Here is a 19,320-nt window from a genome sequence, read left to right on the forward strand (position 1 = left end):
TATAATAAGTTTGAGCTCTGAGGGTGGAATTGGGCACTTTTTGAGCTCTGAAGATGAAGCTTCCTTAGCCACAGCATCAGCTTGTTCATTTTCTTGAATTTCTTGCCCTGGCAGTGGTACCTAGCAAAAAATGACACAAATGCTGGGTGTTCATTTTTGGAAGATGCCAGAGTCTGATGACTGGATTTTGAGTCTGTCATTAATAGGAAATTTCACTGCTGAGAAGTTTTAATATGCCAAAATGATACTAAACTGAACTATAATAAGGAATCTGTACTCCATTTTTCTGATGGTTGACCACAAAGCCAGCTGAATCATGATCTCCAGACTTCGACTCATCTGTATATATTATGATGGAAAGCTTACTCGGATACTTAAAAGTTGTCTGTGTAATCATTTGGATGAGTTTGAGATTTGCTCTTCTTAGATCCATGATTATGAATTTTCTTCTTTTTTTTTCTTTTTTTTGGGGGGGTATTCCATGGGGGAATACTGCAAAAGTGTGTCTGGCTAAGTACATTTAAATCAACTTTGATATTTTCCAGGTGGGGTTTAATCCGCAATCCAAAGGGACGAATACTCCTTGGTTTTTTCTTTGCCTGTTTAAGAAGCACTGACAATCAACACTCAGAAATGATTATGTCCAAACCTAAAGGCAACTACAGCGCTTCCCAGTCAGTCAACAGGCAGCGTTTTTCTTTAAAAGTTACATCCTATGGCTTTAGACTGGCTAGGTCCCATAATGTCATGTTTCATGATCTAAAAAAAAAAAAAAAAAAAAAGCTTTAGACACAAACAACTAAATATTTAATGGCTGCAATGCTTTATTCTCAGTAGAAACAAAATTACAAGTACAGTCAGTACATAGTCATCATAAGTGCATACAGTCCCTCCGATGCCATTTTTATTCTTTCTTGCACAGAATAGTGGGATATTATAGGCAGTCGTGAGCATCTATGCAGAATTGTTGCAAAATTAGTAAAGACCGAAAAAAAAAACATTGATTACACTGATGAAATGTATAATGTTACAAATGATTTCTATTTCAAATAAATGCTTTTTATTCATCAAAGAATCTTGAAATAAACTGTTTTCAACATTGATAATAATAGGAAATGGTTCTTGAGCAGCAAATCAGCATTTTAGAATGATTTCTGAAGGATCATGTGACACTGAAGATTGTAATAAAAGTAATGACAGTTGAAAATTCAGCTTTGCAACAGAAAAAACACATTATGTAACTATATAAGGAAATATATTCAAATATAAAACAGTTATTTTGGTAACCCTTTATTTTAAGGTGACGTAGTTATAACAGTAATTACAAGTAACTAACCTTAAACTAAACCCTAACTCCATAGCAAGTAAATGTTAAAGTAATATTACAAAGTACTTATTTGAGTAAGTAGAGTGTAACTACGTCAGCTTAAAATAAAGTGTAACCGTTTTTTTATATTGTACTAATATTTCACAATATCTAAAACTGCATTTGTGTAAATTTGTGTAAATGCAGCCTCGTGAGCATAAGAGACTTCTTTTAAAAATGTTACCGACCCCCAAAAATGACCTGACCCCGACCAGAAACCCTACAGAGTCCAGCAGGGCTCCGGTTGGGTAGCAACTGTAACTACTGTATATCTCCGCTGCCCTTAGGAACAAACTAGATCAAGGCATTTATGTAGACATTATGCAAACATTTGGACCTGCCTTGATGCCGTCCTACCTCCGTTTACCTATAAAGGCAGCATTTGTTTTAGATTTGAGAGCGCATGGTTGAAGCCCAACCTCCACTGAGGCCTAACACACTCTGCAGCACAATCACAAAAGCAGGTTCATGGAGCTGAACTAACGCCATGTTAACGTGTGTCCTGGATTATGTAAGAGAAGGGGGTGAGTTCGAACTGATGCACTGGTGGCTGGCTGCTCTCTCTGTTAATGAGTTTGAGGAAGGAGAGGGGAGCGGCCGCATTCTGGAGGCTGAAGTTCACCTAGAGACTATCTGGAGGTGAAAAGATAGGAGCGAAGCCCAACTCTTGGCTATCAAGGACAGAAATACTGCCTAAAGAAGGTAGGCAACATTCTCTGGCAATTAAAGTACTTTGAACTATAAAAACAGAACAACTATTTTCTATTTTTTTTATGCATAAACGTCATGCTTTATCTATGCAAGAGCTTGTGCAACTCCTTTGTGGTGCCATTTTTTGGTGGAATGTGCATTTCGGGTTAAGGGAAGTCAAATTAGTAAATCCGCGGCATTTCATTCTCAATTTGCCCTGTTTCCCATGCATCCTTCATTATTTCATTCACAAAGGCTGTACTGTTGGGTCGACTGTAGTAGACTAACAGTGAGCCACTGTACATCTCAGTAATAATCACCCCCTCCCCAACCCCCTCCCACTTTTGATGGTCTATTTAACTCTCGAAAGATCCAGCCAGCTCTTTGCTGCCAGGGCATTTTGTAACCTATACTTCACTTGCCAAATAAACCAAGAAAAGACGGTCTGTATTGATGCTATAGACAACACCGATGCACTGAAGGAACTTCAGAGATTCTGAGATTGCTGAGATTCACCAAGGAGGTCCCATGACCAAAGAGGCTTTAACTAGATCATAGCACAGGAAACATTTAACATAATTGCTGCACATTTATTTTTAAACCTTTTGCGCAATTGTCATGGCATACTTGATTCATTCGGTAATTATGCATGGACTTTGGAATTGTAGTAAGATAAACTAACAGTCAAAAGTTTGGACACACCTACTCTTTTTATTATTATTTCTCTTTTCCTCATTTTATTATTGAAGTTAAAATATCAAACCTATAAAATAACACAACTGGAAATATGGAATTATGATGCAAAAAAATGTTTCACAAATCAAAGCTATATTTTATTGCATCTTCTTTTGAACCATGCTGGGATGCTTTTTAAACCATGTTGACATGCTTTTCGTTCTCTATCTGCTCCCATACATCCATTTAAAAATTAACTATTAGTTTTGTACAGAAATGATGTATAGGCAACTTGCCTACTAAAGTAAATGCAAGTATTTCAGCATTAAGGGTTATAACATCTTGAGAAATATAAAAATTCCATCAATTGTTTCCAGACTTTGACTGGTTATTAGTTGCATGTAATACCACAAAAGCGAAAGAGTTAACCAGTAATACATTCCAGTCCAGATTAGTGCATGTTTTCTAGCCCTTTGAATTTAAGCTTCAAATCAGGGTTATTTTGGTTGGAGATTTTTTTTTTTTTTGTTGTCTGGAATTCATGTTAGAAGAGAAGCGGCTTGTATTAGCATAAAAACTCCATGACAGGTCTCTAGTTTAAAATCCTGTCATCATTTACTCACCCTCATATTACAAACCTGGACCAAAAAACATCATCAAAATATCTTCATCAAAATTACATGATGACAGGGTTTTCAGGTCCAGGTGAAATATCCTTTAAAATTTCACAATCATACAAGTTGACTCATCTTACTAATTGCCAATATCTCATAGGTAGATATGACCTCAGGCTTTGGAGCCTCTCCTTCTCTTTAAATAGACATATATATTCTGAGCAGATATGATATGTAATATGTAGAGCTAAAGGGAATGTGTAACTGATGAATTTCTAAAAAAAAAGTCTTGTTCTTTCCGGATAACAATTCTATCTGCTCTAGCGAAGAGATACAGACTTCGCTTGGTAAACTTAGCAGGAAAAAAAATCAGGCAACAGACATGGAATTCCCTGGAATATATAGAAATAAGCGCATTTTAAACCTAAATGAAACTTAAAGACAGACCAGAATTGTTTTAAATAAATAAATGTATAGTGATTTTTATATATAACCCCTGAAAAAAAAAAAAAATAGTAAAAGAATATGGAAATCCCTTGAATTTCAGAGAATTGTAAAGTTGATTTTAAAGTTTTAATATAAAGCCCTTAAACATCATGCCTGGAAAATATTATATAGTGCTTATAATTTTTTCTTGTTACGTTCATTAAAAAAAACATTTTTTGTTATTGAAAGGAAGAATTGGTCAGTATACAGTCGACAGTCATGTCAACACATCAGAGTAAAATGCAGAGGACAAGTATGTGCAGCAGCAGATGGGCTGGGGGTGGAGAGGTAAACAATACATTTGTTTCGTTTTATTGCTCAGAGACATCTACTGGGGAGGGGGGTGAGATAAACACATCATTCATGTAACTACAGATATGACACACCTGTATGCATATCACCTGCTCTTGCCATATATGGCCCTGAGTGAATGAACATAGAGAGAGATAAAAGTGCAAGGGTTGTAAAGTAGAGAGAGAGGGAGTTGCGCAGTCTCCACCACTGTCTGTAAACCAGCAGCACCTTTACCTGGCTGCGTCCTTCTCGATTGCTCCGGTGGCAGGTGAGTTCCTCTTTTTCTCACTCTTTCCATTGCAGAAAAGACCTTTAGCTTTGACGATGCTCATTAAAGTGATTCATTAGCCAAGCAGACTGTAAAAGTTGACCCTGCAAAAGAAGAAAAAGGGAAAACCAGCTGTAAATTGGGTGAATAATGCAACAGTGCTTCTTATTCGAAATTTAAGTTTATTCAACTTTAATTTAATTACCCTTCTAATATTAGCTGCAAATATATTCCTGTCTTATAACATTAAATATATTTCATAATATCTATTGGGTTACACTTTATTTTACAGTATGTGTACTTACAGTGTACTTACCCCAAAAAGTACTGGTAATATACAGCAACTACATGGGTTAAGGTTAGGTTTAGGGGTTACCTAGTTATTACCCAGTTACTGTAGTTGCTAAGTACGTAGTATGTACATGCGGAACAGGACTGCCAAATAAAGTGCTACCATCTATTGAATCAATTAACTGATTCATTTGAAGCATTTGACATATAGGGACAATACATACATATACATTTATATGTAAAATATTATCAAAAAGTTCAGAGCAAATGAAGTGACCAAAAGCTTCCATTGTATATTCTGGCTTTATGCTTGAATAACTTGACAACATGCTATTTTTGCCTATGTTACATTGTTCATTATAAGTTTGTATTGCATAATCGGATGTGCTTTGGACTGAAGGTTGGATTGGCCATGGTGGGCAGTTTACAGGAAGAATATTAATCAAGCTTATAGGGAAGGAGGTGGAGATGAGACATGTACACAGCACTGTCAGGCCTGATCAAACACCGGACTGTTACATAAAAACTCTGCACACTTTCCTGTTTGTTCTGACACACCGCATCTAATAATGGAGGGCAGATAATTCATGATATGGTGTTGTATTTGCAACAGCAGAGAGGAGCTATTATTGCGCTAACGACATAACTTTAAGATTTAGTTAGGAAATATGAACCTTTGCACTGAGCAGAGGGTTTGTGATCGGTGACTTAAGGGTCAGTGCAATCTGTTTACGCTGACAGCGATACAGTCCCTAATAAAACCCAACCATCCAATCAAACAAGGGAGATTGAGTCATCTGTATTATCACACCATATCAACATCTGCAAGGTATCAGGGAAACATAAAAAGATGTAGATAAGAAAGCTCATAAATTTGGGATATGCAAACAGAAAATGATCCTCTATAGGGTGTGTGTGTAGATACATAAAGGGTGTATACTGTATGCATGTATGTATTTGTCAATAATGACTGGCTCGCTGTACACAATCAGACTTTTTTTACATCACTTTGGTCCTGGAGGACTAGATCTGCTAAGCTGCTGCTGTTGATTATTGTTGCTGCTGCAGAGCAATTTTGGAATTGCTACTGCTAATATATATGTAAGATATGCTGCTGCAGCATAAATAGAGATATATAAATCATGTAGCAAATTTAGGCAGGTGGAGCTGGGGGAGGTGGAGGGTTTCTGATAGCAACCCTAACTCTAACTCTGATAGCGTGTTGAGGACTAGCCTACAGCAAACACTAAACCAGATTTAAATGTTGAGCAAGCAATCTTATTGGCTGTAGGATCAGCAGAGGCCAATCAGCTTGTGCCATTTGGTAATAATGTGATTGCTTACAGATGACTGAACTATATACTGTATGATTGATGAATACACATTACATTGGCTTAAAGACGGCATTAAATTACAACAGCGTTTCATGTAAGAGCTGTCATCAGGTGCGATGACCCCACCTGATCTGATAGTAGCTTCCTGCCTCATTTGTTAAACACAACACCACAGAAATGCAGTTGTCCGAAAAAAGATGATAGCGATCAAGCATTGGCAAGTTTTTTATTTTTTATTTTATCATTACGGAACCAGGATGTGGAAAGGAGGACAGAGATAGTGGAAAGGAGGATAGGATGGAGAGGATTTGGTTGATACTTTAACATGAAAAGCAATGGCTTTGAAACAGACACTATCCCTCACTAACCACATAGTTTGCAATATATTTAAACAGAGGGGTAGTATGCACACAACAAAGACAAAGCAAACGCAATATAATCAAATTTATATTGCAAAAAATGTGTTACCAGGGCCAATGTAAAACATATTCATATAATAATTAATAAAAGTGGACTGGATAACACACACACACACACAAAAAAATTAGAATCTTTATCGTTAAATTATTAAAATCTGTGCTGATTAAATCAATATCCAGTTACATAATAGGTATTTTGTATGTTTTTCAGTAAAATATTCAAATATATATATAGATATAAACCCAAAATATACATTTAGATTTGTTTTCAGATAATCTATAATTAAAGTTAAAAATAAATAAATGAATTAAAATTAAATAAATATTTTGTATAAAAATCAAGCCTATTTTAGGAAGATTTTTGCATTTTGACATTATTTTCATTACAATTAAGCACCTTTTATTCACCAAGAATATATCTTGAATTAAGTTGTTTATACCACATTTAATGCATAAATGTCGCAAAACAAATCTAAATATATTTAGTGAGGTTTATACTTTAAAAAATAAAACGGCTAAAGAGACTAAAAGAGAATACAGCATATCCTCAAAATAAACTAAAAAGATATGGCATTTAAACAAAAATCCTTCTCAAGTAAATGTATCTTGTTATAAGGATGTTTATATGGAAAACAAAACAGACATGTTAAGGAAAAAAAAAATTGAAGTCAACAGGGTTTGAAGTATGTGCTCACTTAAAGTGAAGTATTGTAGGTCTTGATCACACTCTGACATCTCAGCTACACTTAAAGATAACTGCTCTAGATGTGGGGGCGTATTTTACTACACATTTGCATGATATATGACATGAGGCTTTAATTTCCTTTCCAAGGGCCAGCTGACTATCTTTCTTCCACAAGCAAGGTTTCAAATAGCTTTAGGGTCTGGGTTTATAATGCATTATAAACTGAAGAGCAAACTAATGCATGAAACTTTAGGCCGCACCCTCTTTTGCCTTTGAATGACACTGAAGAAGCCTAACAGAAAATAAATCATTAAGCAAGCATTTATAGAGACCATGGCCATAAACAACAAAGCCATATTATAGCTTTGTGGGATTAACATATTTCATTATTAGTTTAAAAAAGTAATTCATTGGAAATCTTTGCAAGTCTGTAATATCAAATACAGCATGTTTTTGAAAAAACTGCATATAGAGTAAATAATGACAATTTCCTTTTTATCGGGAACTGTAACTTTTACAATTATATACTTTGCTATACGGGGAGGTCAGATCAAGGAAAAGGGGTAGATGTGTGTAAACAGCTTGTAGCTTTGTATTAGAGAATCCTACTCAATGTAATATTCACACACACATTTATCAGGAAATCATTCACAGTATATGTATGCTATATAATTCTAGGAAACATTTTGTCTCACTGAATTCAAGTAATTCCTATCCAACCCTCCCTTTTTCTCTCTTCCAGGTATTTCGCTGAGACTTTAAGCTGGCACCATGACACAGGACCAAGCCAAGACCAATGTTCCCAAAGTCCTCAATAAAACCACACCAGGACTTCAGATATGGAGAGTGGAGGTAAGCAGGAATGATAGACAGCACCGCTACTTTGTCAAATCAGTGCATTCATATCTCAGATAGTGACATCTTTAGCAAATTACTAATCAGTCTTCTGTTTAATCAATGGTCAGAACATGGAGCTCGTGCCCTGTCCATCTAAAACGTATGGACAATTTTTTGAGGGAGACAGCTATATACTACTCTACGTAAGTATCAGTGCTAAGTGTCCTTAACTCAAGTGCTTTTGAGCTGACAACCTTACAGGTCAATGAATGATCTAATTTTCAGACTCACAAGACCAGCAACAACTACACCTATGACATTCATTATTGGCTGGGCAAGTCCGCCTCCCAGGATGAGCAGGGAGCAGCAGCGATATACACCACGCAGATGGATGACCACCTGGGGGGTGCTGCTGTGCAACATCGTGAGGCGCAGGGCCACGAAAGCGCCACCTTCCAAGGATACTTCAAACAGGGCATCGTGTAAGCCATCTTGGATTACCTTGGATGAATCTAATCAAAACATGATTCACCCCAAAAAAAAAAAAAAAACTAAATAAATAAAATAATAAGGATAGAAATAATAAGAAGACCTTTTATTTTGATCAAATAAGTTTAAGACCATTAATTCATGGCAAATAAATCAAATTACATTGTGCAAAAACAAATGAAGAGAACAAATGCCAATTTTTTAGAAAGATTTTGTATTTTGACATTTCACCCAAACATGAAAATGATGTCATTATTACTCACCCAACCAGTAAGACTTGCGTTTATCTTTGGAACACAAGCTAAGATCTTTTTGATGAAATCTGAGAGCTTTCTGTCCCTCCATTGACAGTCTATGTAACTACCACTTTCAAGCCCCAGAAAGGTAGTAAAGTGTGACCACCGTACATATGGTTAAGGTTCCTATCTTGATTTATTGATTTACTTATTTATTGTGATTTGGTCTAAGTATCTATATGTTGTATGTATTTCAACTTATTTATGAATCCTGTGATTCAAAGTGTCTTAATGACTCTGAAGTACAATGTTCATTAAAAGACAACAAAGAGGACCTTTTAAGCAACCACTAACTATTCTCTCTCTCTCTCTCATTTACTGCTAAGTTTTTTAACTGATTACATTTTCCCGACTGCACGGGACCTGTAACAAAAGATATCATAAAAGTAATCCATGTGACACCAGTGATTTATCCTACATTTTCTGAAGGGAAGTGAGTATATTGTTTGTGCAAAAAAAACATAATTGACCACTTTCTTTACAAAATATTAATCTCCACGATACATGCATGTTGTGTTGACGCAAGAGCAGACTTGTTGGAGATTAATATTTTGTAAAGAAAGTGGTAAATTATGTTGTTGTTGTTTTTTTTTTTGCAAATAAAGCACATGCGTCGCTTCATCAAATTTAGGTTAAAGGGACAGAAAGCTCTCAGATTTCATCAAAAAGGTTCTTCATTTGTGTTCCGAAGACAAACGAAAGTCTTTGAAATGTTGTTTGAAAAGACATTTAAAAAAAAAGAAGAAAAACACAATTTAAAATTCTCATTACTGTTATGTTTCCAGATGTATTACTTTTGAGTTGTAATTCCCCCATTATTCCCAAATGTTCTTCTGATTATAGATTGATTTATGTTTAAATCAGCCTATTTTAAAGGTTATACCATTTAAATATGTTACATTACAGTCATTGTCCTGAAAATTAACATTCCTAAAAATACCCTTCATTTATTTCTAATTTATTTTATACTTATTTTTGTGGAGAAATCTGACCCTAACATGTTCTTGTCAGTCATCCCTTACTGTAGTTTATGGTGTATAAATGACATTTTCAAGGGGAGTTCTAATTCATCCTGTGACTTCATACACAGTGCATTTATGTTCCTTCAATAGTAATTTCCGCAAAATGAGCCTCTTTATTTTAAGATTCAGCGTGATAAGAATGCGTTAGAACGCTTCTCTTCTCTTAGTCACAAAGAATTAAAAATGGGGAAGATTACAAAAATAGAATAGTTTCCAAGAAGTGATGAACTTTGAGTGAGTAAAAAATGAGTTACAATTGATCACGCTGTTAATCTCATTATTCTAGATACAAAAAAGGTGGAGTCGCATCTGGGATGAAACAAGTGGAGACGAACACGTACAACATTCGCAGACTGCTGCATGTGAAGGGAAATAAGCATGTGGTTGCAGGAGAGGTAAGAATAGCCCCAGTCAGATCACAATAGAGGAACTCAGACCCACTACATCAGGGGTTTTCAAAATCTAAGACACAACTTACCCAATGACACGGACACACACACACACACACACACGCGCGTTCTTGTACATCTATCTTTATGAGGACATTCATTGACACATTGCAATCTCTAGCCGCTTACCCTAACCTTACCCATCACAAGTGCCTAACCCGAACCCTTACCCTAAACCTACCCTTAACCTAATTATAACCTTATCCCTAAAACCAAGTCTTGACCCTCAAACAGGCCTTTAAAGGGGTCTGGGGACCAGGACCGGCCAAAATGTCCTCACTTTACTCTCTTTGTCCACACTCCGATGGTCTAAAACTCAAACTGGTCCACACAAAGATAGTTCAAGTACACACACACACACACACAGCAATGTCAGACTCTTAACTCCTCACTTTTATCATCGTTTGTGTTAACAGTGTTGAAAAGTGCAGTTATGTTTTCAGAATAATAACAATTTAACTTTTTTGAATTTATTAATTTAAACTAATTATTAGGCTATCATTTTTACCACTCTCCACGCCTCCACTGGCATGCTCTGGCGCCCCCCTGGGGAGGCGCGCCCCACACTTTGAAAACCCCTGCACTACATTAATACATGCTGGCCAGTGGTGTAAAAAATCTCCATCTAGATTGTGTGACTTTTAACTACTTCTTTTTTCCATGCGTCACCCACACAAAAACCAACCACCAACATCATGCCTAAAATATTACCACCCACTTAAGAAAGGTTTAAAATCATCCAGTCCATGTTGATTTTAAACACATTTAAGTGCCTCCGCATGCCATGCATTGTTTTATTTACTAATTTCAAGATGAAGAGGAAAGGAATAACATAGGCAAACTTTCGTCATTTACATAATATCTAAATGACTTCAGGCATAAATAGTAACTAATTGCCTTAGTTACTTTTTATGGTAAGAAATGTGTTATGTTACTTTTGTGTTACATTTTCTCTCCTGGGCTGGGCTTGCTTGTTTGTTTTTGAACTAGTTCTGGATTGCAGAAGAATAGGACGCAGGAGAAGAAAGTTCAGCGCTCTTATTTCGGCAATAAAAACGAAGAAAAATTAAACAAATGTGATGTTTAACTCAAGTCATTATTGCTTATTAGTATGGTTACAGTGGATCAGCGAAGGTCAGCAGCAAAGACATTGATTAATAAAGTGAGATTAAATACAGAAAGTATATTTGTATTATAATACACTTAATTATTCCATGTCTGCATTTCACTGTTTATATTAATTTTTATACTAAATCTGTTTTTGAGCAAGTGAGTTGTGTAAATGCATGCTCACATTTAGTCTAGAACTACAATAAGCAACAGCGCACAAAACACATCTTCACTTTACTCTTGATTTCTCTCAACATATGGACATGAGAGGTGTCAGTCAATAAATGGGAAAACAAAGTACTTATTTGAAAAAGGAAGATTTTTTTTTGTCAATTTCTCGTTACTTGAAAAAAGTAATCTGATTACATAATTGCGTTACTTGTAATCCCCCGAAAAGTGTAAATAATGAGGCTCAATCCCTCTGTGTTCAGGTGGAAATGAACTGGAACAGTTTTAATAAAGGTGATGTGTTCCTGCTGGACCTGGGGAGCCTGATCATTCAGTGGAATGGGCCCAAGAGTAACCGAATGGAGAGGTTAAGGGTAAACCATTAGAACTCATTTGCTATGCAAAAAAAAAAAAAAGCCCAATTTGGCAGTGTAAAGAATCACATTCTTGATGCTGAATCAAAGTCTTTTTTTATAGGGAATGAACCTAGCGAAGGACATCCGTGACCGAGAGAGAGGTGGACGAGCACAAGTGACTGTAGTGGAAGGAGATGATGAGAAATCTTCTGAGGAAGCCATGAAAATGATGAAGCAGGTGTTGGGGGAGAGAAGAGAGATCAAAGATGCCATCCCAGATCAGATCGTTGATGAGAAACTGAAGACTGCCATTAAACTCTTTCAGTGAGTTCAATTTGAACCTGTTTTAAGTATACTCCTGCTGCATTATTTTGTTGAAAAATATGCGCTGCAACTAAAATAATCTTGTGTGAAAAGTATTTCAGATGCTGAGGGGAACCTTGTAGTGCAGGAAGTGGCAGTGAAACCTCTCACACAGGACCTACTAAAAACTGAGGTATGACTAACCCTGACCTTTCAACCAACCTACACACCACAGCATAAAACAATTCTGTACAAAGGCCAAGTTGATACACCTTTGTCATAGTGTACAGTTGCATTTCACTGATCACAGCTGGGAGGGACACATGTGATGAAATAGTTAGGGTCATGAAATAGTGAGCCAAGGAAGAAGCAGTTGGAGGAAATGGTTTGAAAAGAAAGAGGAATTTATGACGTCAACTGGATTTTTTGTTTGTTTCAGAAGTTATTACATTATTGCATTTTGATACAAGATTATGATTTTTTTATTTTTTTAAATAGCATGCACCAATGAATTGTGCACAATAAGTAAATAGAATCAAATCTGATTTCATGACTTGAAATGGAGAAGAAAGACAAAAAAAAACTTGTACTGTCTGCAAGATGACTATCCAAATGCAAATTGAGTGTATAATTGTTATTTTGGTACACAAGAGGCATGACTGTTGTTACACAGCATAAAGACACTGCTAAGTTGCACACAGTATAAATGTATACCAAGTGAAATCTGATTCCTGTGGCAGGACTGCTATCTGCTGGATCAAGGTGGAATAAAGATCTTTGTCTGGAAGGGCAAAAAGGCATCAAAAACTGAAAGGGCGGAGTCTCTGAAGAAAGCAGAGGTGAGAAAAGACCATTCAAATACACTTGAAGCACTAATCAAATAAAAAGATTTTTACAATGGGCCTCATTCACCAACTGTGTATACACACGTATTTGTGCGTAAAAACTTATGTGTGAATAACGTCAAGCAGAAATTATGATTTATCACCAACTAATATAACGTACAAGTCACAAAGTCACAAAGTTATCCTATTTTGAGATAGGATAAAAAAAAAATATATATATTTAGCTGGGGAACCATTTATGCGCACATTAGAACAATTGTACAGTTATTAGTGAATAATGCCCAATATTTCTAATCTTAGCATAGTATATTGCACCAAATAGTAATGTAATCACATAGCAAATTATTTTGAAAGACACACTTCATCATCTCACTTAATATTCTATTGTTCTAGGCCTACATAAAGGCAAAATCATATCCTGCATCCACCAATGTAGAGACTGTGAGCGAAGGAGCAGAATCATCAGTGTTCAAGCAACTCTTCCAGAAGTGGACAGACAAGGGACAGACAGCTGGAATGGGAAGCACACACAGTCCAGGGAAAATAGGTGAGCATGGTGTACTAGTGTAAAGACCGACTCTAAAGACGACTACTAAAGAAGCAGAAGCACTGGTAAAAACAGATGTCCAGGAGATAAAAAAAAAAAAAAAGACAAAGGTTCAGGAGCTTGTAAAAATAGTGAAATATAAATGTGTTATCTTTATAATAGTTAAAAATGACAAAAAAATAAACAGTTCTGCAATGCAGTGTTTGGGAAGTTATTTTAAAGCTCTTAGCTTGTCCAGGTAGAGTTTAAGTTTAAATACAGTCAAGCTCATCCTTTGAAATAGTAGTTAGCTATACTACAATTTGCAAACGAAAAGTAGCTAAACATGTGTTAAAATTGCTTAAAATTGTCCACTACTGCATCGCTACTTTTAGTTGTCATCTTTTCAACACTGCTGAAATGACAAATACTATGCAGAAGAACTTCTATTTAAGAATAAGGCAGCATTCATACAGGATGCGATCTCATGTTTAAAAAAAAAACATGTGGTGAGACGCTGATTAAAAAAAAACATTCCTCTACCCTGTGTACATAGGCTAATCATTAAAAAATAGCACAGACAAAACACAAGAATGCATCCTGTATAAACACCCCCTTAGAGACCCATCTTATTCTACATGACTCTGACTTTACTCATTTTATGATTGCTTTCTGTAGCCAAGGTTGAGCAAGTCAAATTTGACGCCACCTCTATGCATGCAAGACCTGACTTGGCTGCACAGCAGAAAATGGTGGATGATGGGTCAGGTGAAGCCGAGGTCAGTGAAATGACCTTTCATTGCCTTTCATGCATCTTAGTAAACAGAAGTCATTACATAAGTGTGTTCATCCCTCAGGTATGGAGGCTTGAGGACAATGAGCTTGTCCCTGTGGAAAGAAAGTGGCTCGGCCACTTCTACGGGGGAGACTGTTACCTTATTCTCTACAAATATGAAGTCAGCAGAAAAATATACTACATTCTGTATATGTGGCAAGTAAGTGTATCTTCCTCCCTCATTTTCTCACTCCCTGTACACTACCTTTCAAAAGTTTGGGGTCGGTAAGATTTATTAATGTTAACCAAGGCTACATTTATTTAACCAAATAACAGTAATATTGTGAAATATTATTAGAATCATTTAAAGTAACTATTTTCTATTTGAATATGTTTAGGGGCGCCATGCAAGCACGGCAGAGCTGACAGCCTCTGCATATCAGGCTGTGATTCTGGACCAGAAGTACAATGGAGAACCGGTGCAGGTCCGTGTTCCCATGGGAAAGGAGCCCATGCACCTAATGGCTATTTTCAAGGGCAAAATGATTGTTTATGAGGTAGGTCTGTCAAACTGTTCCTCTCTATACAAAACACTTTGGCATTTCATCGGTTGTATCAACGGAAAGCCAAAACCCAAACACACTTCCTGTTTTAGGAATGATTATGTTTCTGTTTCTGTTTCTAAAAACACTATCAGAAAATACATAAAAAAAAAAAAAAATATATATATATATATATATATATATATATATGTATGTATATGTATATATATATAAATATATATATATATATGTATATATATATATATATATATATATATATATATATATATATATATATATATATATATATATATATGTATGTATATGTATACACACACACACACACACACACACACACACACACACACACACACACAGTATATAGCAAAAAGTAAGAAGTGCAACAGCTTGCCACTGGGGCGGTACCTTAAAGATACAGCTTTGTCCCATATCAAATCAAGGTGTATATTAGGACCTAAGGGGGTCAACTCAATATTATTGCCTTAAGATACTAATATGCACCCTTTAAGGATAGATATGGATATGATGCAAAGGTGTACTTTTGAGGATATTGGTTCAAAGACAAGCTACTTTTTTTTTGCACATTGCACTTATTACAGCCTAACTTTCTGAAAAGCATAAAATGTGTGGTGCCTTGAAAACAATTGAGGTGGGACTGTCAAAGGTAAATATGGGGAAGCAGGAGTGTTTTGGAAACAATTGTTGCTAATAGGGGTGCAGAAATGACCCACTTATCATATATTTCTCACAGTGCATGCTAACTCATTTGTTGTTGTGATCGAATACCAGGAAGGAAGTTCCAGAGAAGGCTCCTCCCATTCTCAGCCGCCAGTAAGATTGTTTCACGTCCATGGAACGAATGAGTTCAACACGCGTGCCACTGAGGTGCCTCCACGCTCATCCTCTCTGAACTCCAATGATGTCTTTGTGCTCAGCACAGATAAGTGCTGCTACCTGTGGTATGGCAAGGTCGGTAGAGTTTAATGCTAAAAACATTATATATTTCAAAAGATATTTCTGAAAAAGTATAGGGGAGCACCAGTAATGTCTTACCTGTCTGTCATAAATACTTGACTTTAATATTACCATGCAGGGCTGCAGTGGGGATGAGAGAGAGATGGCCAAATCACTGGCTGACATCATCTCCAAAAGGGAGAAAAATGTTATTGCAGAGGGTCAGGAACCAGCTGACTTCTGGGTAAACCTTGGTGGAAAGTCCCAGTATGCCAGCAGCAAAAGGTACAGCAAAAACTGCACACATTATTATTATTAAATTATTATGGCTCTGTTGAGCTGTTAATTGAAAAAAATTATACATTTCTCCATCATTTTAAATTCGGTTATATCATTCGCAATGCTTCATGCGGGATTGTAGTTCTTTCCCTTATTAAATCAGTTAAGTATTCTGCCTTTTTTGCTTCAATAAAAAACAAGTTTGTAATTTTGTGTAATGGTTGGCTTGGTTCATGACTTAAAACACTTAAACAAAGACTTTTAAAAAATGAAAAGTGAAATGGAAAAAATACTTCCGGAACCAATGCCACAGAAAAAGTTGGCGGGCACTGTTGCACTCCAGTCCAAGTCACGTCAAGAACAAAGGAGACTGGACAATTGATTTCAACGGGGTTTAGCATTATGGCATGCATTTTGCCATTGCTTTCATTGCAAAGGAAAGGATATATGTGATTCCACGTAGACAGTTTTGGGACACAGCCAATAAGTTTTTCCCATTCTCAGACTTCAGGATGAGAACAGTAGTGTTACGCCCCGGTTGTTTGAGTGCTCCAACCAGACGGGTCGCTTTATAGCGACAGAGATAACAAACTTCAACCAAGATGACCTGGATGAGGATGATGTGATGTTGCTGGACATCTGGGATCAGGTGAATGTCAGGGTGGTTGTCTCTCTGTGCAATTGTTCATATCTTTTTCACACCACTAGAAATCACAGCACAATTATGTTCTGTTAGGTGTACCTGTGGATCGGCAAAGGTGCCAACGACAAGGAGAAGCAGGAAGCAGTGGCTACGGCACAGGAATATCTGAAGTCCCATCCTGCAGGGCGTGACCTGGAGACACCTATCCTAGTGGTAAAGCAAGGGTTTGAGCCGCCCACCTTTACAGGCTGGTTCTTTGCCTGGGACCCACAAAAGTGGAGTGTAAGTAGCTGACATGAGTTTACTTTCTTTCAGCATGACAACTTGTTTCACAAGTGTAAGGTACAGGTGATGAATGTTTTTTTTTTATTGTATTTTAGGGAGGGAAATCCTACGATCAGCTTAAATCAGAGCTTGGAGATGCAACTGATCTTATCAAAATTACTGTGGTAAGTTCTTAATTGTTTTTAAGGGCTTAAATGGTAAAGCGTGATGCTAGCAACGTCAGTGTCCTAGGTTGAATTACCTAGGGAATGCAGGAACTGATACAAATTTACAGTATAACTTGAATGCTCTTTAAATTGCTTAGGGCGAAAAGCACCTGCAAAATGCATAAATGTGACATGTGAAGATGTCTTGTGCACAGGATCTGACCCAACCAATCTCAAACCAAACCAACACAAGTAACTCAACTCAAGGGGGTAATATGATACCCCGTCCTGTCACGCAAACCTTCCCTCCAGAGAAGCTGGTGAACACTCAGACAGAAGACCTGCCTGAAGGAGTCGACCCCACAAGAAAAGAGGTAAACTCGGGTTTAATTTAATTTATTGAGATCTAATATATGTGATGAGTGCCGAGAATTAATACATAGATCCGACTACTTTACGTGTGTACTCTTATGGTCTAGTTGTTTTGTGATTTCACCGGAACGAATAGAGTGTGACGTGTGAAGACTGTGCACGAGCCACAAGAGAACACTGTATCGATCCACTGATCGCAGCGGCAACGGGCACTTTGATCACTTGATCACACAACACATTTCAGCGCTAGATCGGCTCTTATTTAACAAACGAACGAAATGAATGCTCTGCTAGTTAACTTATTTGTATTGGTACATCCGTGCCGTGAGATGTTTTAAAAAGTGGTGGGGACACTATTGACCCTGGCAAAAAGTGGTAGGGACATCATGTCCTACCCGCAAATTATACCTATGGTATAAGAACATTTTATTAAAAACTAAATTAGTAAATAAACACTATAAATGTGAATACTATCTTTTTGGAGAATGACAAAACCGGTCAAGAATATATGGGTCATACCTAAAAAGAAAATAAAGCTTATTTTAAGACTTTTATGGTTTTTAGATCATGGACATATTTTCATGACAATGCAAGAAAAACCCCATTCTCATTTTAATGTGACCTGGACATGTTTTGGTAAGAATGATCTATTGATAAAACTAACACACACCTCCATCATCTATGCAGGACTATCTCTCAAACGAAGACTTCGCCCTGATCATGGGGATTTCTCGGATGGATTTCTATGCTATGCCGTCCTGGAAGCAACTGAACGTGAAGAAACAAAAGGGCCTGTTTTAGGATGGAAAACATGGTACAGATTGTACACAAATACAATCCTGTGCTACAAAACAGACTTCCTCTTGTTAGACTGTATGGTGCCATGCAAAAACACTACAGTCAGGATCATTTCTTTTTAGAGTTTTTAGATTTACATGTTTACATATAATTACTTTATTTAAATATATTTTTGCACATGCAAATTGATTTATTTGAAATTGCTGTATTTGAAGTTAATGTTATAAAGCAGAATTAATTAGTACCTATAATTTTACAACAGAAAATATAGGCGATATGGGAAAATGAAGCTCGTAGGTCTTTTTTACACTGCGATTATTGAAGCTGCTTTGTGAACTTCGATTTTTAATCTTTTGTTAATGCATCTCAATGGGATACCTTCAAGCACTGACTAAAAGCTGCTTTTTACACAAGTGGCTTAGGCACTACAATAAAATGTTATATATTTGAGCCAAGATAATGGTTTTTATGTGAGGTTAATCATGTATAGTGTTAATTATTGGAGGAGACTGTATACTGTCTAATGTGTAATTTCCATTGGTATTAATCATTTACTGTATACAAGAGGCACACCACCTGTCTAATGGAAAAGTCAATAAACAGAAAAAGACCTCACTGAAATGGAAAATCTTTTGTTGCCTCTTTGACAATGCAAATATTACACATTAACTCATGCACAATATCAATAGGGTCCTGCAAAACCCTTTTTGTGGCCCTGAGCAAAGCATTTGCATCTTAATCTAACAAAACAGCAAACTTGTAACAAGTACAGTTCCTATTTAAATAGCATAGATATCAAAGCTTGAGAATGGTAGTCAAATTATGACAGCCAACTAGTTACTCAGGAAAGCTATCTGATGTATGTCATCCTAGCTGGTAGGAGAAAAAGCTCAGTCTAGGCTAGTTTGCTGGTTCCTGAAAACCTGAACTTAAGGCTGGTTTAAGTTGTTATGGGATTGTAGTTAACGCAAAGAGTTTAATC

The 19,320-nt window shown here is 36.5% G+C and overlaps 1 protein-coding gene across 2 annotated transcripts; it reads left to right on the top strand.

Annotated features, from left to right (window-relative positions):
- The first annotated feature begins 1,982 nt into the window (after nt 1-1,982).
- On the top strand, nt 1,983-18,961 carry vil1 (villin 1). 2 transcript variants are annotated; one of them, XM_084421388.1, is made up of 20 exons: nt 1,983-2,068; nt 7,865-7,974; nt 8,088-8,162; nt 8,245-8,441; nt 10,053-10,161; nt 11,757-11,867; nt 11,971-12,173; nt 12,267-12,345; nt 12,893-12,991; nt 13,391-13,544; nt 14,202-14,302; nt 14,381-14,518; nt 14,697-14,855; nt 15,651-15,830; nt 15,955-16,100; nt 16,599-16,743; nt 16,831-17,019; nt 17,118-17,186; nt 17,384-17,542; nt 18,228-18,961. In XM_084421388.1, exons 2-20 carry the CDS (start codon nt 7,894-7,896, stop codon nt 18,339-18,341), a joined length of 2,508 nt encoding a protein of 835 aa, XP_084277514.1. In that variant the 5' UTR covers nt 1,983-2,068; nt 7,865-7,893; the 3' UTR covers nt 18,342-18,961. The 2 variants fall into 2 exon arrangements, with proteins under 2 accessions (XP_084277514.1, XP_084277513.1); XM_084421387.1 differs by lacking the exon at nt 1,983-2,068 and adding an exon at nt 4,252-4,393.
- Nucleotides 18,962-19,320: the final 359 nt, after the last annotated feature.

The sequence above is a fragment of the Rutilus rutilus genome (assembly GCF_951802725.1).
Source record: "Rutilus rutilus genome assembly, chromosome: 10".
Taxonomy (NCBI): domain Eukaryota; kingdom Metazoa; phylum Chordata; class Actinopteri; order Cypriniformes; family Leuciscidae; genus Rutilus; species Rutilus rutilus.